The sequence below is a fragment of the Leucoraja erinacea genome, chromosome 22, assembly GCF_028641065.1.
Source record: "Leucoraja erinacea ecotype New England chromosome 22, Leri_hhj_1, whole genome shotgun sequence".
Lineage (NCBI taxonomy): Eukaryota > Metazoa > Chordata > Chondrichthyes > Rajiformes > Rajidae > Leucoraja > Leucoraja erinaceus.
Genome location: NC_073398.1, coordinates 25425029 through 25449274, shown reverse-complemented (window position 1 = coordinate 25449274; position 24246 = coordinate 25425029). Strand labels below are relative to the sequence as shown.

Here is a 24246-nt window from a genome sequence, read left to right as displayed (position 1 = left end):
TCAAGACCTTAACGAGAGGTGAGAGGGGAAAGATTTAATTGGAATCTGATGAGTAACTATTGCACAAAGAAAATTTAAATATAAAGAATGAATTGCCCGCCAAAATGGTTGTAGAGATGTTGGACTTTATGGGGGGGGGGGGGGGGGGGGGGGGGGGGGAGGGGTGGTGTATGTGGGGACGTGTTGCACTTCATCAGGGTGCTGGTCAATGTGTACCTGAAGTTCGTGGACAGATTTGGACTCCATGTTTCGGGAACAATCATTTTCTTTTATTCATACAAGGTACTTGAACTTTGTAGGTTGAGTCAGCATTTGTTTGCCCATCCAGAAGATTTCTGGGCTCAGTTCATCTTCTGCAGCCCACCCACAGGACTGTGAAAGCTCTCTCCCTGCAACTATTCCACTAACTCCTCAGCGCAGCACTGAGTGCAGAGGTGGGGAGGAAGCAACAGTGGGACAAGAAGGCTGTGAGAAACTGGACTCACACAGCACCAAACACACAGCTCATGTTGCAGTTCTCTTTATTATTGGCTGAGAAGCTCAGTGAGTACAGTCAGCACTGACAGTGAGAGCGGCTACAAAGAAATCAAAGCACTGGATCCAATGCTGGAAAGGATGTGTGGACGATACTGGAGTCTTCTAATTACAGTCCAGTTTGTAGGAACAAACAAAATCATGTTTTAACACACAGGAAATATCATTCCAGACTCCCACTTCTAGAAACATGAAAAGAGAAAAGCATTTTTCTGTTAATCCACAAATAAAATGCTGCAGGTTTTGCATTTTCTGTTTTCCGTTTGGTCAAAATGTTTCATCTATTTGAGACAGATCAGGAATCTCTGGAGCTGGAACTTCTGAAATCGATGTCATGTCTAAATCTGGGGATTTGACTCCAGTGCACATTCCAATATCTGTAGCGTTACACCCAGTGTTTGTAGAATTAGGTTGTTCCCTTACACGTGGAGCACAGAAACAGTCCACTCGGCCCATGGATCCGCGCTACTGTTGCTGCTCCACACCAGCCTTCCCCCTCCCTTCATCCGACCCCATCAACGCATCCGTCTGGTCCTTTCTCCATCTACCTCTGCCTTAAGTACATCTGTGCTCTCTGCCTCCATTACGTGCTACTGAGCTCCACCTGCCCCCCACGCCCATGTCAAGAAGATTTTCCCTCTTCTCGCTTTGATTTATCAGTGGTTATTTTATATTTATGACCAGTAAATCTGGTTTCACACTTGAGGAAACATCTCTCGACAAATCCTTCACAGTGAGATCAGCCCCAGGTTGGTCACCCCTTAATCTTCTCTCTTGTGGAGAACAAGCCTCAGCCTGGTGGATCTTCTCTGCCGTTCTGTTTTGTGATCAGTTCACTGCTCCACTGCCTGTCAGTCTTTTGTCAAATAGTGACATGGAACGGTTCACAGTACAGCATGTCCATTCCAAACCAGAATATATAGAGGTTGGTCATTATGTTTCTGCATTTAATTCATTTTGAAATGAATCTCAGGACATTCCTTTCACTTTCCTGTCTGTATTCAGTTCTTTCTTTATGTGCCGTGTCACACTGTACCTTCCTCTAACTCCATTGTTACCCCCTTGTACATTCCTCCTGCACAGTTACACTCAGTGTCTGTTCCCCTGACTCCTGCATTACATCCCATATATCCTCCTATCACTGCTGGGCAGTCAGTCCAGTTCTCCAGAGCATCATCCTACCCATGGGGTTGGTTCACTCCCTCTGTGTAACAGCAGGTCTTTTCAGGTAACCTCCTGTTCTATACTGTGTCTCAAATGAACTTCCAACAAAATAACATTACTCCCACTGTGACACTTACCTCTAAAGTTAATTACCACGCAATCTTCGCTGTTAATATCATTAGGTTCACCCAAAAGCCAGTGTCGGTAACTTGATGCAGATCCATCAGTCCATGTGAAATTCCTTTCCTGTGTGTATAAATCAATGGTCATTCCTGTTGGATGCTGAGTAAGCTGCCACTTAACAGTACAGGGAGGAGCCGTTAAGCGTTTATAGGACCCTGATAATTAAATTGTATGGATTTCCCTTATACTGTCTTTTCTTCAGGTTTCGAAAAATAGAAACATAGAAAAATAGGTGTATGAATAGGCCATTCGGCCCTTCAAACCAGCACTGCCATTCAATATGATCATGGTTGATCATCTAAAATAGTAAGATTAAACGAGAACTTACCAGTTTGAAGTTTGATCTGTATTTTATGAGGAGTTACGATGAGGGATTACGTGAAGAGCCCGCCTCAGCACACATGTGCGGCATACTTCAAAGCAGCGGTGTGGAATCACAGATAGACACAAGTATTTGAAGTAACATAGTAAAGAAAAAAGAGACATCAATCTATCAGTTTGATCCATATAATGAGGGTGGGAGCGGAGGGCACGTAATCCCTCATCGTAACTCCTCATAAAATACAGATCAAACTTCAAACTGGTAAGTTCTCGTTTAATCTTACTATTTTACTTCGGAGTCACGTGAGTGACTACGTGAAGATTTCAAAGCTCTGTGATTTCAAACCGTGTAACAGCTATTACTACACCACCGCCAAAGTCTTTGAGGGAGGAAGTGTGTTATCGTAATCAACCAATGAATCTGTTTATAGAAAAACACAATGGTATTTTTACAATAACAATGAAGAAATTTAAAATGCTCCCCTGGGCTAAAATATTTGCAGACTGCAATCTTTCCTGCAAATAAAAACAGGTTTTGTCAACAGCTTATAATAAATTTTTTCTCTGAACGTTTTACCCCCACCATTCTGCTGTAGCCAGGATGTGGTTTATAGGCACGTCCATTCTTTTTGCCGTTGACGTGGAAGCTTGTCCTGTGGAATGAAACTTTGTACATGTTAGTTTTATCCCAGCAGCTTTAGTACCTGCTTGAGCCATCCCGAAATGGCTCGTTACCCGACCACAAGGTTTTTTGTGACTAACCCACAAGGCTTTTCATCTCCCTCGAATATTTAGGTTGTGTCTATGTAGGGTAATAGGGTCATGGCACATTACCGTGTTTTCTGGCAGGTAAGCCCGGATTCTATGACTGGATTAGGTGTACCTGGTCTGGTTTTACCATTCCCTGGACAATGATAGAGATCTGGTCTGGAGCTGTGAGCATGGTGTCCAGTTGCAATAGGAGTAGTGACTGGACCCTCTGTGCCGCTCCAAGTGCCCTCAACATATGTGTTTAGAGCATAGATGGTTCAGGTTGAGGGATCTGGCTGGTGGGCATCCCCTGAGGTATGGCAGTACCACTGTGACATCCCATATATGGGTGTACCTGGTCTAGGGGTTTAGAGTTGTAATACCCTTCATAGATTTACCACCAGCCAGTGTGACCCCATGGCCTGTTGTCCTGTAGCTGTTTTGAAAAGACAGGCAGGGCAATTCTAGCTGTGTTGATGGTACTGTAGCCGAATCCTTCATCATGGTGAAGGTTCACCAGGAATTCCAGTACGTAGTAACTGTATCGGTTGAGTAGGTTATCCCTGTATCCATGCAGTACTTCTCTTGATGCTGGACAAGTGCTGTAGTCCAGTGGATGTTCAGAGGGATGCTGACATGGTGTCGACGGTTCGTTATAATAATCCCAGTCCCAGAAGTGGTTTGTGCAGAATCTGCAACCCAGGAGCTTGAATTTCCCATGGCACGGATGACTTGTGCCCGACTCCGGGTGTTAATAATTCTGGGTCACTGGGGAATACCATCAAAGTTTCAACAACCATGTCATGGAGTATTGGGAAACCATGGCTGCGTAGTTCAGTCGGGTACTATCAAAATACCTGAAGCAGAGTCCTTTTGTACTGTGCGTAGTCCCCGACTGATGAGGCAGAAGGGAAGAAATACATAGAAATAATTTCACCAATCCAGCGCGAACGCATTTGCTGCCTCAGGGTCTGGTTCCCACGCGACATACATAGGTCATCACCCAAACACCTGGTGATTTAGTGTTGATGCAAATAATCGTTATCTGGCGTGTCATATAGCTTGATAGTTTTATTGAAACTTTTTTATAAAAAACATCTAATCGATGTTGTCATTCAATTTATGTGACCTGGTGTCTGTCACTGTATTTAGCTTACCTGGCAGGTAAGTTGCTGATAGTCAAATACATCTTTGGACACACCATTGCCAAATTGTGTTGACCAACTTGTCGCATGATACCGACTTTATGCCGCCCATATGGTTAATGTAGGCCACCACCGTAGTATAGTCTGTTTATAACCATACATGCAAGTGCTTTAAATCCATAAAATTCACCCAAACATTTTTAGATAATTAATGCCCAGTATAAGTGGTAACCCCACCACTGTCTTTCTGATATTACTTCAGTGGGTAACTTCATGAGACGCTCAATGACAACCTGTATGTCGTTTTTGATACTAAGGTCTGAATTATGTAGACAGAAATGCTACCATTTTCCCAATTACTCTGTTACTTGTCGAGTAGTTGGTAGTTTGTTGACCATTAATTTGTTGCATGTTTGTGCCAATTCAACTATGTTGTTTCTTGGCAACATTATAGTCACGTAGACTGAATTAATTATGCAGCCCAAGATAGTCCAAGAAAGAGCTCTATATGCTGGTAGGAACCAGACCCACCTACCTCCATGGTTATTGGCGGTTTTGTCTTTTCTGTTTTCTGAGTGCTTTGTACTGACGACGTGCTGGCGATGTTGGGGGGAGGCGCATTTTCCAGGGGGTCCGCGGCGGGCCCTGATCTAAAAAAGATCTTTGGCGTAATGCGGCCCCAAGCGTTCACCAGTCCCATATTCTAGACGTCGACTGGTGGATGCCGTGGGGTGCTGCCGCTTGGGTATCGGAGGTCGTGGTTTGCTCGTCCCGGGGCCTGCCCTCATGAGGCCGAAGGTTTTTGATGCGTCTTCCATCTCCTTCAGCTTTTGTTCAGATCTTTCCCAAACAGCAGTGAGTCAGCCTCCACAGCTGGGGCTTTGCACAAGCCAGCAAATTTGGGATTGAGGGCAGGTCTTATATTTTCCCTCCGGAGATTGTTGAGTTCGAATTGTGTGGTACACATTAATGCCAGCACATCCTGCTGGCATGTATTCATCTCCGTTGTCTCCACAGAACGAGCAAAGGCTGTGATAGCTGACGTCAGGAGCCTTAGGATCCGCTGTAGCTTGAGTTCTTGTGCCCGAATAGGGCCCCCACATTTCCCCAGATTTGGCTGTTGAGGCTTTTTCCCTTAAGGGCCTCACAGTTCTCTGGTGCTGTATGTTCTTCCAGCACCTCGGTGAGCACCTTTTCCAGTAGAGGTTTATTGGATAGGTGGTTAATACTGGCTGCCATTTTTGGCTCCAGCGGTGCTCCAGCCCGTGGGGTTGCTACGAAGCGGTCCACCACACCCAACAGCTGTTCCTGTTCCTGCACCTCATGCATACTCCCGATTTCGTCCGCCTGCCCCTGTTCCAGACCAGCCCTGCCCTGGTCACCAATGCTAGCCTCCTGGTATGAGGGAGCAAAGGGCAGTGCACAAGACACTGTGGAGGAGGTACCTGTCCTTTGTCCCCGGGAGCGCTGCTGTTCCCGGTGGACCATCTCCTCCAGGAGCTGCTAAATGCAGCTCAGGCGGCTGTCTCTCTTCTGCTTTGGTGGAGACATGTCCCCCTCCGACGAATCGGAGACGACCGGCCGATTGGTCTTCCTGGCCGCTTTCCCAGTCCGCCGTGCAGGCTCTGGCGAGACTGGGCTTGGCTCGGTCTCGGGGATAGCGAACCGCTCTGAGAGCGACGCTGCTGCCGGTTGCTGCCCCGCTGGTAGAGTTGGAGCGGGGCAGTTTCTCTTTGAGAGTTTTCTGCGTTGTGACATGTTTTCTGAAAGCCTGCAAAACACAACTGCAACTCACCTCTGTTATCCAATGCCCAAGAGCCGCTCCTGCAGCTCAGGCGGCTGTCTCTCCCCCTCCTGGGTGGAGAGACGTCCCCGTCCGATGTCGGAACCACCGGCCTGTTCTTGCAAGTACATCTCGCCCGCTGCTCAGGCGCTAGCGGGGCTGGGCTCGGTCGCGGTGTCAGGGTAGCGGACCGCCCGGTAAGCGGTCCTACCGCCCGTCCCCGTAATGAAGACGCTCCTCCGTGTCGAGCGGGCAGGTGCTGGTGGCTGTCTTTCCACCTGGGGTGGAAAAACGTCCCGTCCTATGAGTCGGAACCACCGGCCCGACGCCTCTGTGGCGTTCTTCCCAGCCCGCTGCTGAGGCGCTGACGGCTGGGCTTGGCGCAGTGTCGGGAGCGGAGCGCTGGTTAGCGGTCCTACCGTGGTGATGCTGCCCCCACGATGGAACGGTCTCTGGATGAAGGTGTCTCAGACGCTCTCTCTCTCTCATGCACTCGGGCTGCTGTCAGAGTGCAGCGCACTCCACGCCAACACTGCGGTAGTGGGTCCGCCCCTTCATCGGCTCCGATGGCCGGAAGCCTCCGCCCGCCCGCCTGCCTGCCTTCACCTGGCCAGCTACTCGAGAGGCGAGCGAGGACTGAGGAAAACCTCCTGAGAGGAACGAATGCAAGCGCCGTCCTCTCTCCGTTGTCACCCCTGTGTGGAGTGGTACCGGCACCGGCACAGCTCCCAGTCCGTGGTCCGCCGTGTGTGCGGTCCTGGTGGCGTCTTTCCCCCCCCCCCCCTTCCGCGAACGGAACACTCCTTCCCCGGAGTCCAAGGGGGCCGCTTGCATGCCCTACGGGGAACAAGCAGACGCGAGGGGCTGTTAGAATAAAGGTAAGTACTTACCTAAAGCTTCGTTTTTCAGGTTGTAGCGGGAGCCCTGACTCCTGCCTCCACTGTCCTGCTGAAACGTAATGCCGCACATGCGTGCTGAGGCGGGCTCTTCACGTAGTCACTCACGTGACTCCGAAGTAAAATCAATACCCCATTCCTGCTTTTTCCCCATATCCCTTGATTCCTTTAACACCAAGAGCTATCTAACTCTCTTTTGAAAACTTCCAGCGAATTGGGCTTTAGAGAACCCATGTGATTTATTTCAATTTCATATCCCCAAATCTCTAAATTCTCATTGTCAGATTCCTCCACAGCTGCTCGGTGACATCACTCTGCACATGAGCCTTGCCCCGTGTCCTTTCCACATTTCGGGAACAAAACTAATTCAGTTTCAGTAGAAGGATTAACCAGAACCTGAATGCAGAGAGGATAGGGCAGAATGAAGGGAAATGTTGAGGCCGGCACTGATCAGGCATGGTCATATCATTATCTAAATGTTATCATGTTGGGAAAAGGGGAAGTACAACTGGATCGGGGGGTCCTTGTTCATCAGTCACTGAAAGTAAGCATGCAGGTACAGCAGGCAGTGAAGAAAGCAAATGGCATGTTGGCCTTCATAACAAGAAGAGTTGAGTATAGGAGCAAATAGGTCATCCTGTAGTTGTACAGGGCCCTAGTGAGACCATACCTGGAGTATTGTGTGCAGTTTTGGTCTCCAAACTTGAGGAAGGACATTCTTGCTATTGAGGGAGTGCAGCGTAGGTTCACAAGGTTAATTCTCGGGATGGCGGGACTGTCATATGTTGATAGATTGGAGCGGTTGGGCTTGTATACTCTGGAATTTAGAAAGATGAGAGGATATCTTATTGAAACATATAGGATTATTGAGGGTTTGGACAAGCTAGAAGCAGGAAACATGTTCCCAATGTTGGGGGAGTCCAGAATCAGGGAGCATAGTTTAAGAATAAGTGGTAAGCCATTTAGAACGGAGATGAGGAAAAAGATTTTCGCACAGAGAGTTGTGAGTGAGTGGAATTCTCTGCCTCAGAGGGCGGTGGAGGCTGGTTCTCTGGATGCTTTCAATAGAGAGTTAGATAGAGCTTTTAGAGATAGCGGAGTTAAGGGATATAGGGAGAAGGCAGGAATGGAGTATTGATTATGGATGATCAGCCATGATCACATTGAATGGCGGTGCTGGCTCAAGGGGCGGAATGGCCTCCTTCTGCACCTATTGTCTATTGTCCATTGTATTTGAATTGAAGGGCGGGGCAGCCTTGAGGGGCCCAGTGGCCTACTCCTGCTGCCATTTTCTCGTGTTGTGTCAGTGCGTATTTTATATTTATACATTGATACAGTATTGACCCCTTTATAATGCTGATTCCATGAGCTGACGAGGGGAAAGGAAAGTCCCAGTGATGGTGTGAGATGAAGGAGGGTGAGAGGAGGCTCATGTGGAGCAGAAACACATGAACAAGTGTGAAGTGGGCGCATGTGCGCATGTGCGGAGCTCTTCTAGTGTGTGCGCATGCGCAGGGCATTTCTAGAGTGTGTACATGTGCGGGACATTTCCGGAGTGCGCATGCGCAGGACATTTCGGGAGTGTGCGCATGTGCAAAGTATTTCGGGCGGGGAAAAGCCTGCAGAATCAGCCATGTTTGCCAGATGTTTCTGAGTTTGTGTATTGCAGAAATAAGTTGCTTAAAGCTTAAATAAAGTTAAGTTAATTACAAGTAGTGAAAGTTTCTTTATCTCACAACAATGTGGGATTTTATTTGTTCACAGGACGTGGTGACAGTGGCTGGACCTGCATTTATTGTCCTTCCCTGATCATCCTCTGACCATTTCAGACGGCAGGTAAGAGTCAACACATTGATGGATCTCTGGAGTCGTGGTGAGGCCAGACTGGGGAAGGAGGGCAGATTCTAACCCTGAAGAACAACAGTGAACCAGATGAGTTTTTATAGCAGTCCAGTAGTTTCAGTCCCCATTACTGATGGTAACTTGTTACTCCAGAGTGATTGCAGTTTATTTACTTGGATCCAAATTCCCCGGTGTCTGGGATGGGATTCAAACTCATGTGCCTGGATCACCGGGATATCACAGAGTAACTTAACCATTACACTGCCGTGCCCTGTTACTCTGCAGGGCGTCATGTGTAACTCTATCTCTGAACTACTGTGACACCAGAGATCCATCAATGTGTTGACTGTAACCTGCCCTCTGAAAAAGGGCAGTGGATGATCAGGGAAGGACAACAAATGCAGGTCTGGCCAGTGTGGTGACGACCTGTAAGCCAACGTGTCATCATTAACTTTACCTCGCATCTGTCGTTTAGGCCAATCCAAGTACTTGGTTTCTTGTTGTTCACTGCATAAATCACGTTGTTAATGAATATGTTGTGATCACTCGAGGTTATAGTGGCCAGATGTCCGGAATGTGGTTGGTGATTGCAGAACACCTGTAAACAAACAAAATAGTTTATCTGTTGCAGTGTATCTGTGTGTTTCATCCACTCTCAAGCCTCCAAATAAATCGTCCGAAGTGACGTTGAAAATTGGGGAACATTATTCCCTGGATGTGGAGTTTCCCCCAAAATTCCCACTATTTCACCCATTGATCCGAGCGATAGAAACCAGAGCCCACGGCTGCAGTGAAGCGCACCCAGGAACACAGGGACTCATCGCAAGCAATTCAACGAGAGGATGTGCTGTGAGTTCATGGGTATGAACCAGCAGAGAGCAATGTTCCCCAGGCCTCCCAGAGCAACCACTAGTTTCAGGGACTTACCTTAGCATCTGACCATGTCTTTTTGTCACTAAACCTACGGTAACAGGAATTTAAGGTAGGATAATGAAACCAGTCTTCATCACACGGTCCTTTGACTATGTCTCGTTTTTCAAGGTGATTCTGAGTCTTCTCCGATCCCAAGGAATCTGTTGTCTCTGTCAGTTAAAGAGAATTCAGATTTAAACCAACTCACCAACCAAAGGGCTTTCCTCAGCGAGTCCCATTTGTCTGCATTTGGCCCTTATCCTCTCATCCTTTCCTATCCATGAACCTGTCGCAGTGTCTTTAAAACATTGTGCCTGTACCACTTCCTCTGGCACCCTCATTGTGAATAACATGCCCTCCAGTTTTTTCTCCCCTGCACCGTGATATCTATGTTGCACCTCATCAATTTATAAACCCCTCCCTTATAACTCAAGCCCGCCAGACCTGGTAGCACAATTTCCTGATGGGGTCTCACCAACACCTTAGACAGCTGTAACATGGATCCCAACACGTTCAATCTTCGATGAGGGCAAGCGTGGCAAACACCTTCTTCACCACCTGTGGCACAACTTTCACAGAGCTGTGTTGTTGTTCATTAACGTTTCTCTGTTCAACTAGAATTCTGTCTCTTGAGTAAAATTAGTTTTTTACCCTCATGACCCTATCACTGGTCACGGGCCACATGTACACACATACGCACCACATGGAATTAAAATCACTTTGACCACCTACTGATACACTCATTGTGTGCACTGACATAACATCTTGTACAGTCTTCTTTCCTCATCTCCCCTCCTCCTGATCCCCTCCCGCAGTCTACCTTCCTCAGACAAATTTGCATCACAAGTAAATGGGTTTCATGTGGTTGCAAAGTGATGAATTTGTTAAACAGGCATGGGGATAGGAAAAATGAAAAAAGAGAGGGGTGGCCAGGACAGTAAATGATGCGATAAAGTCTGAGCAGTGAAATTATCTTAGTTCATCCAATGGAAACACAGCGGAACCATGAGGGCCTGTGATTATATACAGATCGGACAAAATAAAATAACAGTAAATACGTAGAGAATGTATGCACTGAGGGTATAGCTGATGGCTTTGAGAAACCAAAAATGCTTCAGTATTGCTCAATGAGAAAGGGTTAATTGAAAATGTTGTGGTAAATGGGCTTTTAGGGAAAATTTATCATCATGTATTGCAGAGAGTAAAAAGGGAAAAGATGGCTGCACATCCCTTGCAGCGTGAGGGAGGTAATTTTATATTAGGGAATAAGCAAATTACAGTGAAATTAAACAACTTTGTCAGTCTTCCTGGAAAAAAAGAAAAAGTCAAATAAACGGAGAGGCCTATAGATGCCGAAGGAAGGAGAAGGTGAAAGAAATGAGCATCAGCTAAACACAACTATTGGAATTATAATGGTGCTGAATGGCAGTAAATCCTCAGGAACTGAACACTTACGTCCCAAGGTGAGTGGGGACCATGAAGATACCGGATACACTGGAGTGTGTCGCAGGGGTCAGTGATTTAGATGACGTACATCTAGACTGCTGCTGACGCCAAGCTGGTGGCAGAGAGAGTTGTGAGGAAGATGCAAAGAGACCTCATGAGGATTGAGACTGAATGAATGTGCAGATGGAATAAAAATTAAAAAATGTGACATCATCAACTTTGTAATAAAAATGAGAAAAGGAGAATATTTTTTAAATGGAAAGAGATTGGAAACTTTTGGGATCAAATAAAACATGGATGGCCTTGCACATGCAAGACTGAAAGTTAATCTGCAGGTTACTGTGGAGTTGCAGACAAATAACATTAAACAGACTGTAATACTTATACTTAATACTTAATACATTAATAAGTACTTAATACTTAAAAAGTACTTAATACATACTTAATTCTTACAGAAACTTACAAAATTCTTAAGGGGTTGGACAGGCTAGATGCAGGAAGATTGTTCCCGATGTTGGGGAAGTCCAGGACAAGGGGTCACAGCTTAAGGATAAGGGGGAAATCCTTTAAAACCGAGATGAGGAGAACTTTTTTCACACAGAGAGTGGTGAATCTCTGGAACTCTCTGCCACGGAGGGTAGTTGAGGCCAGTTCATTGGCTATATTTAAGAGGGAGTTAGATGTGGCCCTTGTGGCCAAGGGGATCAGAGGGTATGGAGAGAAGGCAGGTACGGGGATACTGAGTTGGATGATCAGCCATGATCATATTGAATGGCGGTGCAGGCTCGAAGGGCCGAATGGCCTACTCCTGCACCTAATTTCTATGTTTCTATGTTTCTATGTAATTAAACTCATTCGTTTATCAGAATGAGGTTACCTCACCAAAGCAAACAAAATTGTATTCTTTTCATATTTCCAGAAACTGCAATGTTTTTGCATCTTAAGTGTTCAGTATTCAGTTCAGTATTTCTTTAATATCATTTTCACTGAGTACTCGCACACACAGAGGAAACAAAAAAACGTTGCTCGATCAGTTTCCATTCAGTGTAGTTAGTAAAAATGGATAAATACATAGAGCTTTAAAAACAAATTAGAATTACCATGTCTAAATACAGAAAGTAGGCCTAAAAATCTACAATAGAATAAAAACAGACATTCCACCCGACAGTGGCTTTACTTTGACAGGTGCCTAACTGTCAAAGTATGGACGAGGTTGAATGTGTTGGTGAACAATATTTGGGGAGGGGACACTGTCCGTTAATCAGTCTTATTGCCTGTGGGAAGAAGCTGTGGAGCATCCTGCTGTTTTTGCAGCTGATGCTCCTGTACCTCTTCCCAGATGGCAGAATGGAGAAGATGTGATGTGATGGGTGGTAGGGGTCCTTGATGATGGAGGTGGCTCTACTGATGCTCCGCTTCTTGTAGATCTCCAACAGGAAAGGGAGTGGGGCACCAATGATCCTGCTGGCGGTCTTCACTATCCTGTTGAGTTGATATTGTTCGTAAGCCTTGCAGTTCCCGAACCAGGAAGTGATGCTGTAGGTCATTATGCTTTCGATGATGCCCCTGTAGAAGGTCCTTAGATGAGCAGTAGGGAGACCTGCTTTCCTTAATCTCCGGAAAGGGTGGAGCCGCTGCTGAGCTCTTTTGACCACTGCTGTGGTGTTGGTCGTAGAGGTCAGGTCATCCGCCAGGTGGAGTCCTAGGAACTTCACACTGCTGACCCTCTCCACAGCAGCTCCATCAATATGCAGCGTAGTGTGATGTTGTTTTCCCGCCCTCCTGAAGTCGATCACCATCTCCTTAGTTTTTTCCACATTGAGAGTGAGGTTGTGGGATCTGCACCATTCTGTGAGCAGCTCCACCTCCATCCTATACGCCGACTCATTATTGTCGCTGATGAGACCTACCACTGTTGTGTCATCAGCGAACTTGTTAATATAGTTGTTACTGAGTCTAGCAGTACAGTCATGTGTCAGCAGACTAAACAGCAGGGGGCTTAGGACACAGCCTTGGGGTGAGCCAGTGCTCACAGCGATGGTTCTTGATGTCCGACTGCTCACCCTGACTGTCTGCTACCGTTGTGATAAAACGTTAAGGACCCAGTTGCAAGTTCCAGTATCCACCTTTAACAGCTTCAGCTTCTCCACCAGCTGCTGTGGGATGATTGTATTAAAAGCGGAGCTGAAGTCTATAAAGAGAATCCTGGCATAGGTATTCTTCCAGTCGAGATGTGACAGTGCGAGGTTGAGTGTGGAGACTGCATCCTCTGTGGACCGGTTGGCTCTATAAGCGAACTGCAGTGGGTTTAGGTCGCCAGGGAGACAATTTTTAATATGCTGCATAACCAGCCGCTCAAAACACTTCATTAGTATGGGTGTGAGAGCCACTGGACGAAAGTTGGTGAAAGTTGTGTCAGTCTAATTATCAAATCACTCGTAACTCCAACCTTTCTCCGTCTCTTTCACTCCCCACCCCCAGGACTCACTCCTCTTGTACCATTGCCAGCACTCTGGCCATCCTCCCTCAAGCCTCCATCCTCACCCTCACAGTGGGCAAGTACACTGCACCCGTTGCATTGGATCAGTGCCTGCAGAACCTTCTCCTCTGCATCCCTGGGGTCCTGACAGAACTCTGTCTTCCTGTGAAGGGTCACAATGGAGAAATCTCTGTCCACTGATGTGGAGGATCGTTTCCAACTCGCCTTCCGACTCAGCAGCTCTGAGATGAGTATCCCAGACAAGAGACATTTCCTACCACATCCTGACCAGTCCCAATGACCACAAATTCCCATGTTCCACAGTCCCAACACAGTGCCTGTGCATTCATTCCTCACACCAATATATTTCTAAAGCTCCTGGAATCAATGGACCTTACCTGCCACATCACTGGCAAGCAGTGCGGTCAGCACCAAAACCCACACCAGCATCATGTTTCTTTCCTCGAATCTGAAACCCAAGAAAACAATTCATCATTAGTGTCACGTTTCACAGTGAAGGTGGGCATATCCTGCTGCTGTTCCCACCTCTCTCTCTCCCAGCTCTCTGTGTCGATGAGGTTTCCAATGCTGTTGCATCCTTATATACGTGTAGTTCTGGCATCTTGGAGGCTTTTGGAACCATTGGAATCAAACTCAATTGGCTGCAGCTATCTACGTAAAACTTCTGATGACCAATCACTGACTGACAGATTAGAATAAGATGAAGAGGAACTCACAGAAATGTCTTGTGAGCTCCAAGTGTGACTGTAGAATGTGGCACTGTATCTGAACACATTGTGGTCCCATTATTTGTTGATGAGGTGTGTCCAATTAATATTAACGATGAGGACAATGATGTTTTGGCGAGTCGAGATTTTAGAGTGTACGAAAAGTTCTTTATTTTAGAAGACAAACAATGAGTCACCCGAGTTGAATAAGCCAAAAATAATGTTGCTTCTGCAAGTGTGGGTGCTAGACTGACAGCTACAGACAGTTACGGACAGTTACAGCAAAAACAAACTGCCAATAGAACACCAGCACTCATCAGATTTCTTCAGCCAATCCCAAGGGATCGATTACCCAGAGCCACCACCGGCATTACAGACCCCCCCCCCCCCCCCCCCCCCAAGACCCAAGGAGCGAACCTGGGAGGGAGCTGGACAGAGCGACTCGAGCGCGTGGTAACTGGGCCCAGGACGGGCGTAACCACGGGGGCTGACAAAACAGAGCCAGGAGACTGGAACAGGCCCGGAGCAACGGGGACAACCGGGTCGGGTGAAACAAGCACTACTGGTGCAGCGGGATCGGCCGGCGGACGACCTCTAATCCGGAGCTGCGCGACCACCACTGGACTGTCCATGTCCACATGGGCCGGCTTGAGCCGGGCGACAGAGACGATGTTCACGGCCTCCCACGTCCAACATAAATGTAGCGAGGTCAGCATGCAACACTTCAAACTGGTAAATTCTCGTTTAATCTTACTATTTCACTTCGGAGTCACGTGAGTGACTACTTGAAGATATTAAAGATCTGTGATTTCAGGCCATGGAACAGTCCATACTTCACTCACTGCCAAAGTCATTCAAGGGAGGAAGTATGTTATTGTATTCAGACATGTATCCAATTCAAATAATAACAATTTATTTTAACAAAATAATGCTCCCAAGGGCTAAATATATTACAGAATTCAAACTTGATTCTGCAACACCACAGATTTGGTTATTGGCTTATTATAAAGAATTGGAAGGTCTATCTCTAGACCATCCTGCTGTTGCCAGGATATGGTCCATAGGCACTCCCTTGTCTCTAGCTGCCGGTGTTGCTGTTGCCCTTGTGGACAGAGATTTAAGATGTCAGTATCCACCCCAGCAGCTCCCAAACCTGTCTGAGCCATCTAGAGATGGTTTGTGCTGATACCCAGCCATTAGGCTGTTTATGGCTGCCCATAGTGCCAATTTACTTCCTCTTAAGTGTTAGTAGTCTTAAGGTATAGTAGAAGGCGTGTCATTACAAACAGTCGGGTGTCAGATGGATATACTTGGAATTCCAAATTTTGTCCTGATGTTCCTGGTCTATCTTGTTTCACAAGCTCTAATATGCGAAGTTATTTTTTCTGGAGATGCCATCATTTTATCCCAGTCTCAGTTTATGTAGAAACTGGACCCTTAGAGCTGAGACCAGTACTATCAGCATACTGTTTTTTAATGTCAGTTTTCCCCCAGGGACAGGGACATTGCAGGTACAACACCGACGTCCTAGATCTGGATGTACCTCACTCTAGGAGGGTTAGTGTTGTAAATAATACTCATAAGTTTGGCAACTAGAGGGTCAGATCCCATGGAGAGTTGGCGTGGCGCCTGCCACCAGCAAGCTGACAGGGCACAGCCACAGGGATCCATGGCTGTGTAGGCCAATCAGGTACTTCCAAGACACCTGATGCTGAGCCCATATGTATTTTGCTTAGGATCCGACTGATGAGGCAGGAGGGAAGAACATTGTAAACAATTATCTCCCATTCAGTGAGTAACGTCCATTGCTGTTGCCCCAAGTGCGGTTCCCAAATGACATATGTTGGTAACTGGTGATTGGGTCTAGATGCAAATGGATCGATATCTGGTGTCCCTCTTTTGGTAATATCAGCAACTTTTTTTGTGGTCCAACAGCCATTCGGTGCTGTCATTGAATTTTCATGACCTGGTGTGTGCCACTGTATTGAGCTTACCTGGTAGGTAAGTTTGCTGATAGCCAAATATGTATGTTAACACACCATAGCCAAATTATATTGGCCAGATTGACACATGGTATCGATCTTATTCCATCCATATGATTAATATATGCCACCACTGTGGTACCTGTATTATCAAATTGTAGGCGGACATGCAGATGGTGCATTGTGAGCAGTAGGCTTTTAGCCCATGAAACGCACCAACATCTCTAAATACCCAGTGTTTTTAGTAATGATGATTACTAATAATGATGGGCTGGAACTATGTCAAGTATTCCCTTTCATCATTATAACTCCGAATTGCTTTGGCTGGTAACTGCATAGGTCGATCAAAGTGACCTGCAAGGTGTTTTTGCTCTTGCACTTTTGCCCTTTTTGAGCTTTAATGATGCAAGGCTCAAACTGAGTAGCTGGAAATGCTGCTACTAGTTTTCCAATTGCCCTTGTCTCCTGCCTAATAGATGGTTTATTTTGTAATAATTAATTTTGTTGTAGGCTTCCACCAAGTCTGCTTTACTCTTTGGCAATGTTACAGACATATGGATAACGTTAATTGTAAATCCCAGAAAGTCCATAGTTGTGGATGCCGTCAACTTAGATTTATCTGGATGGAGATGACCCCAGAGTTTCACCCAATGTTTGGTAGCTAAAACTGCTGATTTAGCTAGATCCAGGGTTTTTCCCCACAATTGATATATCATCAAGATATGCCATGACAATATGTTTTTGTTTCTAATATTGCCAAGGCCAGTTTTAATATCTTGGTGAACAGTCTTGGGGCTGAAGTTAGCCCATTAGGCAACGCTATATTCTGCCATAGTTGCCCCATCCAGTTAAATTTTAGGTATCGACAATGATCCCTCCATGTCTCCCAAAACAAGTGTAACATTCCCCCTGTTAGTACAGGTCGTACACCTTTGTGTTCTGGAAGGAACCAGATCCACCTACCTCCCTGGTTGCCGGTGGTACGTCCCTTTCTTCAATTTCTGCCCCTTCTGCGGAAGAGGCGCCAGAGTGCGGGGTTGGCACGTTTTCGGACCGCAGCTGGGTCATTTCTGTGCACAATGTTGACGAAGTGGGTGTAGTCCATTACAAAAGTAGCCCATCGCTCCGCAATGTCTGCATCAAAGACCAGGGAGATGGTTTCCTGCATGAGGAGGCCATTAAAACTGATAGGGAATACCGGGCAAGAATAAAAAGAAAACCGGTAAACGGGAGGCGCGAGTCTAACTATCTGACACCATGTAAAGGGACTCTGTCTGACGCACTGTAGCCTTTACTAGAGCCTTTATTATAGCACATGGCACACACGTCCCAGCACTGGCTGCATCCAGCCTTCAGGCGTACCAGGACAAAATGGGAGGAAGGAAGGGGAGGAGATCATAGTTATACTGATATGATGGGGCGTTTTAATGGTGATGAGGTAGCTACATTATAGGTTGCATGCATAAACCATCTACAGAGACTATACATACATTCACTAGCATCGTATTCAGTAGTGTTCACAGAAATATCATTATAGCCAGTTCCCTTGCCACTCATGTAGCCCCTGGGGTGATATCCCTGGGGTGGTCCCCACCACACCTGCCCCCTCCCCCCATTCAAGAAGGGCTGCAGGGAAAAGTCTGGGGAAAGCATGGAAAGGAAGCAGAGGATGATGGTAGATGGTTGCTTCTCAGACTGGAAGCCTGTGACTAGTGGTGTGTCTCAGGGTTTGGTGCTGGCTCATTGCTGTTTGTCATCTATATCACTGATTTGGATGAGAACGTTCATGGAGTGATTAGCAATTTGCAGGTGACACAAAAGTTCACTAATGATAAGGGGGGAGACATTGATACCTGGGATGGGGACAGCTGGAGTGATAATGACACCAGAAGTCAGGCAGCAGATGAGGGGTGATGTTATAAAATAATGAGAGGAATAATTGGGTAGATGCACATAGTCTCATGCCCAGAATGGGTAAATCAAGGACCAGAGGACATAGGTTTAACATGACGGGGGAAAATGTAATGGGAGTCTGAGGAGTAACTATTTCACATAAAGGCTGGTGGGTGCATTGAACAAGCTGCCAGAGGAGATAAGGGGCTGTCCCACTGCGGCCACCTAATCTGTGAGTTAAGAAGAGTGTCTTCAACCTTCAAGCTCGAGGGCACTCACCTGGAAAACCTTGAGCTGGATCGATCGTCAGCATTGAAACCACAAGCTGGATCGACCAACACACACACACACACACACACAAATACATCGCAAAGATGGGGGCCAGAGAAAGCAGGGGAGCGCTGTCTGAAATTCAGACAAGCGATGAAGAGGAAGGTAAATGATAGCTGGCACAGTGTACGGTAAGTCCTTTAGAGAGAGCGCGGGGAGGGGTGGGGAGAGAAGGGGAGAGAAGGGGAGAGAAGGGGAGAGAAGGGGCGAGAAGGGGCGAGAGGGGGAGGGGAGAGAGGGGAGAGGAGGGGAATAAGGTGGGGGAGAAGGGGAGGGGGGAGAAGGGGAGAGGAGAAGGGGGGAGAGAAGGGGGGGGAAGGGGGGGAGAAGGGGAGGAGGAGGAGGAGAGGGGGGAGGGGAGGGGGGGGGGGACGGGGGGAGGGAGGGGGGAGAAGGGAGAGGGAGAGGGGGGGGGGGGGAGGGGGGGGGAGGAGGGGGGGGGAGGAGGGGGTGAAGGAGTGGAGACACTTTTAAGAAGTATAATAAAGTTTAGCGGGCATTTTATCTACTGGTCGGTTTTTCTTGGTCCTGAAAACTACAATGAGCCAATCAAAATGCCCAGTCAGTGAAGGAAATTGCCTACAGCTGCCCCCGACTGCCTGTAATTAAATACCGACCCCACTACTCTGGACTATAAGTTTAAAAGAACCATGCCGACCAAATTTTACTCGTGGAAGATGTTTCAACATGCTAAAAATATTTCCGCGACCTAGCTGAGGCCGCGAGTATTCGGGAACTTCCCTCAAGCATGAAGGAGAATTCCAGTGACCTCATAGGACTTCCTAGGACCACGTGTCGGCCATGCTGTGAGTTTGGATCGAGGGCAAACTTGTCGCCGCAGTGGGACAGCCCCTATAGTCGAGGCAGGGACTATCTTGACATTTAAGAAAAGGTTAGACAGGTACATGAGTTGGACAGTTTTGGAGGGATATGGCCAAACACAGACAGGTGAGACTAGTGTAGCTGGGGCACGTTGGCTGGTGGGGGCAGTTCGGCCAAAAGGGCCTGTTTCCACACTGTATCACTCTATATGCACTCATATCATAATCATAATAATCATAATAGAGAGAGAGAGAGACCCCTGGAAGTGGAGGTGACGGATATTAGTTTAAAGTATTTTTTCCAAGCTGTATTTGCTTTAGCTATCTTTACAACACTGTTCAATTTTAGAAATTATATGAAAACTGTAGCACTCTTCTGAAGCTGAACTGGTTTAACGAAACCAAGATAGATCTCAGATTGTTGAAGTCCAGGGGATTTGCATATCCTGCTTCAATGTAACTCACATCTGACACCAGAGGTGATATTTTTCTCTCTAATACCTGAGCTGTGGTTATTTCCATATAGTGATATGAGTATGGATGATAAAACTGGGATTTGTTGCCAAAACCTGTAGCTGGGAGATGTGCAGGTGCAAAGTTTTGAATATTCCTGTGTGTTTCCTGGTGACTTCTGAGGTCATTTAATAAGGGGACATATTAGTGAGAGTTTAGTTACCAGCAAGTTCCATCCAAAGGAACTTCACTGAGGAAATGGGTTTTTACAACATTCCGACAGCTTCATTTACTAAGATGCTCCCACAATATAAAAATGACAGTCTGTGCATTCTGAGCACCACAGCCCTCTGACGTAGGACATTCACAAGAACCCCAACCCTCTAAGCAAGGAATTTTCCTTTCATCTAAATCATTTTTTGAATCAACATATCAAAATCTGCCAAGATTCTTCCAACATTCTCAGAGACTATACATACATTCACTAGCATCGTATTCAGTAGTGTTCACAGAAATATCATTATAGCCAGCACTCTTGCCACTCATGTGGCCCTTGGGGTGGTCCCCACCACACCTATCCCCCCTAATGGCCAGCAGTGGGAGGACCCTCGATGGTGATGCTCCCCCACAGAGCCTTGGCGTTGTCTGCAACCAAGCTTCAGTGCGTCCCTCAATGTGTACTCCTGCAATCGGGAGCAGGCCAGTCAGCAACATTCCCTGATGGACATCTCGCTCTACTGTGCGTCAACAAAGTTCGAGCTGACTAAAGAGCATCTTTAACCCAGTTGGTTTAGCTTCCAGCAGCACTTGACGACCGTCTCCAAATGTGTCCCTGGGAACAGTCCGTAAATCAGAGAGTCCTCTGTTACAGAGCTTTGCGGGATAAACTGTGACAAGGATCCTTGAATTCTTCTGCAGTATCTATTCTTAAATCCACGCTCAGTGAAGAGGAGAGAAACTGTCTCTTCTCCATAGTAGCCATCCCGAGGACAGCATGCTAGTAGGATCCCAATGGTGTAGGAAGGAACTGACTGGGAGGGCCGCTCTCACCACCAGCCAAGCAAGGTCTAGGTGCTTGTTGGTTAGTTCTGGCGATAAGGCTTTTCGTCAGACATGCTGGGCAGTCTGCTCAGGGAAACAAGCCACAGGATCTATCGAGTACTTTCCTTGCAGTGCCTGCAGGATGTTCCATGCTGAACCCTGTCTGATGGACGAGTGGTCAAAGGTGTTGGTCTGGAAGAACCTTTCCACAATGGTGCGGCTATGTACAGCTAACTGGCGCATTCCACGGAATCTGAGCCAGGCCCATCCTTGACAACCCTGGTGACAGTTAGAACCTCATCGCAGCAATTCAATATGATCACGGCTGATCTATTTTGACCTCAACTCCAGTTCTGTGCCAGTTCCCCACACTGAGCCACTGCTTGACCGGGTCCATTACACTGATTGTCCAGAATTTAGTGGCAAATGTTGCCTGGTTCAGACACACGACTATTTGGAGGTTTCATCCTCCCCTTTGTTCACTCTTTCTCTCAATCGGTAGTCCGCAGATGGATTTTTGGAATGAGAGAAGAGTCAATTAAATAGAAATTAATAAAATCTTCAATAAAGTTGGCAAACAGTTGCAAGATGAGGCCGTGGAGAGCGCATGGTGGAATCGGTGGTCTTGTGGGGTTCCTAAGGGGTTGGACAGGCTAGATGCAGGAAGGTTGTTCCCGATGTTGGGGAAGTCCAGAACAAGGGGTCACAGTTTAAGGATAAGGGGGAAATCTTTTAGGACCGAGATGAGAAAAACATTTTTCACACAGAGAGTGGTGATTCTCTGGAATTCTCTGCCACAGAAAGTAGTTGAGGCCAGTTCATTGGCTATATTTAAGAGGGAGTTAGATGTAGCCCTTGTGGCTAAAGGGATCAGGGGGTATGGAGAGAAGGCAGGTACAGGATACTGAGTTAGATGATCAGCCATGATCATATTGAATGGTGGTGCAGGCTCGAAGGCCGAATGGCCTCCTCCTGCACCTATTTTCTATGTTTCTATGGAAGTTGGGGGCATAATTGTGTGCTTCCCCACTGCCGCGTGAGATGTGCCAAGATGGTGGAGGGCTGCTATTGAGCCAGTGGGCCAAATGTAACAAGATACCCTGTGGGCCGAATGTAATGGGGTTTTGGGTGTATGGGGTTAATGTGTGGTGAAATAATGTTTAAAACATCACTTTTCATGCATGGGCAGATTAAAAGGGAACATTAAATCATGGGGACTCCTGCAAGGCCATAAAGATAGGCTTTGCTTTCACAGCGACATTTGAGACTAGCTCGGTGTCTGATAGAACACATACTGTAACTCACTCCATTATGGCACAGATAGTTAGTTAGACACATAATCACCTCACGTTCTTAGAGATTATTATACTGAACTTTTGATTATTATCGATTGTATACTCAGTAACATCTAGTTAGATGGGCGCTAATATAGGCAGCTGACTCCAAGGGGGGGGGGGGGGGGGTGTAATGTAACAGACCATGTCAGATAAAATAGAGTTGGCAGCAAAATTAACAGCACAGCATTCCAAACTGTTCGAAAACAAGTGGAAGATGTTTTCAAACATGTTCCCCAACAATTCTGGTTATGCCTGTGTAGGAAAGAACTGCAGATGCTGGTTTAAATCAAAGATGGACACAAAATGCTGGAGTAACTCAGCGGGACAGGCAGCGTCTCTGGAGAGAAGGAATGGGTGACACTTTGGGTCAAGACCCTTCTTCAGACTGTCTGGGTTTGCTGAGCAACACACTGCAATAGCTGGCCGGACCACCTACACCTCCGACCACGAGCAGTGCAGAAACATTGCACACAACGGGCTTATGATCGGCTCACGAGAGGGGATATGGCACAGTCTGAATGTGCCCTATTTGGTAGTGCAGTAAAATACCTTGATAGTCACACTCTCTTTGTCTGAATCTGGTGATTTATCGAACACAGCAGAATGAGGAAACAAGTATGGCAAGGAACTGTTCGTTGTACAGAGGAAAACACAAGGCATGTCACAAATGGAACATAAATCTTTATGTGAAAGAAACTAAGGTGAGATACGGTCTAGGAATTGATAGCTCGTCTGTAAGTTAAAGCAGAGATATGTGTAAAATTTGTGATTGGGGGAGTGGTAGAGCAGAGAGAGAGAGAGAGAGAGAGAGAGAGAGAGAGAGAGAGAGAGAGAGAGAGAGAGAGAGGTGGGGTTGTGGAAAATTAGAGTTAGATTGAGAGAGATGCCAGGAGCAACAGCAGTTGCCATGAACAAGGACACGGTGGGAGGAAACATGTCCTGAACCACGGTCACTCAGAGGGCGAGTCTCTGATGTCTCAAGGAACGGACTGTGACTGTCATCTTTGCTATGTGTTGTTTCTTTGTATTGAATGCAACTTATGTCATAAATCTTCTCCATATAAACAATAGACCTGTACCCACAGTGATTGTTGTGGTCACAGACAAGTCTCCTGAAACAGGTGACATGGGATATAGAAACATAGAAACATAGAAATTAGGTGCAGGAGTAGGCCATTCAGCCCTTCGAGCCTGCACCGCCATTCAATATGAACATGGCTGATCATCCAACTCAGTATCCCGTACCTGCCTTCTCTCCATACCCACTGATCCCCTTGGCCACAAGGGTCACATCTAACTCCCTCTTAAATATAGCCAATGAACTGGCCTCAACTACCCTCTGTGGCAGAGAGTTCCAGTTCATATAATGTTGCACTTAGAGCATACTGTAGTATAATGGGAAGTTGTGCTGTTTGATGGAAGAATGAGCAAAACAGAACATTTCACGTGGTGAGAAGCCAGTAAATGTTGGTGTGTGGAGAGGTCCAGGTGTATAAAGCTAATCCACAGACGGAATAAGGAATTATGAAGTCAATAGAACAATGTCTATTATTGTGATGAGGTTTGGTGGGGAAAAAAACCAAGGACGCATCACTGATATTCCACAGTGTTTCAGTGAGACCACATTTGAAGTTTAGGGGATTATTTTGGTCTCCGTACCTAAGGCAGGAAATACTTGCCTTGGAGTCATTGCCGCATAGATTCACCGGGTGGATATTTGGAATAAAGTGTCCAGTGAAGAGAGCAAAGAAAATTGGACTGAACCTACTGGGATTTATTGAGGATTCGGAGAGGGACTGAAGGAGTATAATCAGAGGCTGTTTCCATAGTCTTGGACAGTCTAGAAATGACGTGAAGTCAACATGCTGTCAACAATGTGGATTTGGAAGAAGGGACATTTCCTTCTTGTGAAGAAGGATGGGAATCTATGAATATTCTACCTTAGAGAAATGTGCACACTGAGAATTCACAGACCGGCGTTAATATATTGTCAGTGCCTCAGTAGATAAAGCTGTCAGGATGTGGTTAAAAACAACTTTTCAGCAAAGTTCTTTTAGATGTAACTTGCTGGTCATCATCGGTCTGACCTGTGTGTGATTCTTAAGTTCTCATCAAAATGTTTGTCCATTTATAAGAATTTCCTTAAAGGTTACCAAGAAAGACGCATTGATATCATAAAACAAGGCCAACATGAACACAGCTCAGG

At 46.5% G+C, this 24246-nt stretch overlaps 1 protein-coding gene across 1 annotated transcript; it reads right to left on the bottom strand.

Annotated features, from left to right (window-relative positions):
- Positions 1–374: 374 nt before the first annotated feature.
- Positions 375–14451, bottom strand: LOC129707844 (lectin-like). Its single transcript, XM_055653238.1, has 5 exons — positions 13854–14451; positions 9546–9700; positions 9076–9216; positions 1836–1944; positions 375–716 (listed from the first exon to the last, which is right to left on the bottom strand). Exons 1-5 carry the CDS (start codon positions 13906–13908, stop codon positions 640–642), a joined length of 537 nt encoding a protein of 178 aa, XP_055509213.1. The 5' UTR covers positions 13909–14451; the 3' UTR covers positions 375–639.
- Positions 14452–24246: the final 9795 nt, after the last annotated feature.

What these genes read in the sequence shown, in the direction of transcription:
- LOC129707844 (XM_055653238.1), bottom strand. Translation starts at nt 13,908, where the DNA reads ATGATGCTGGTGTGGGTTTTGGTGCTGACCGCACTGCTTGCCAGTGAT. An exon ending in GCTTGCCAGTGATGTGGCAG is followed by an intron (nt 9,701 to 13,853) that starts GTAAGGTCCATT and finishes TTTAACTGACAG; the next exon opens with AGACAACAGATTCCTTGGGA. An exon ending in GCCTAAACGACAGATGCGAG is followed by an intron (nt 1,945 to 9,075) that starts GTAAAGTTAATG and finishes TTATACACACAG; the next exon opens with GAAAGGAATTTCACATGGAC.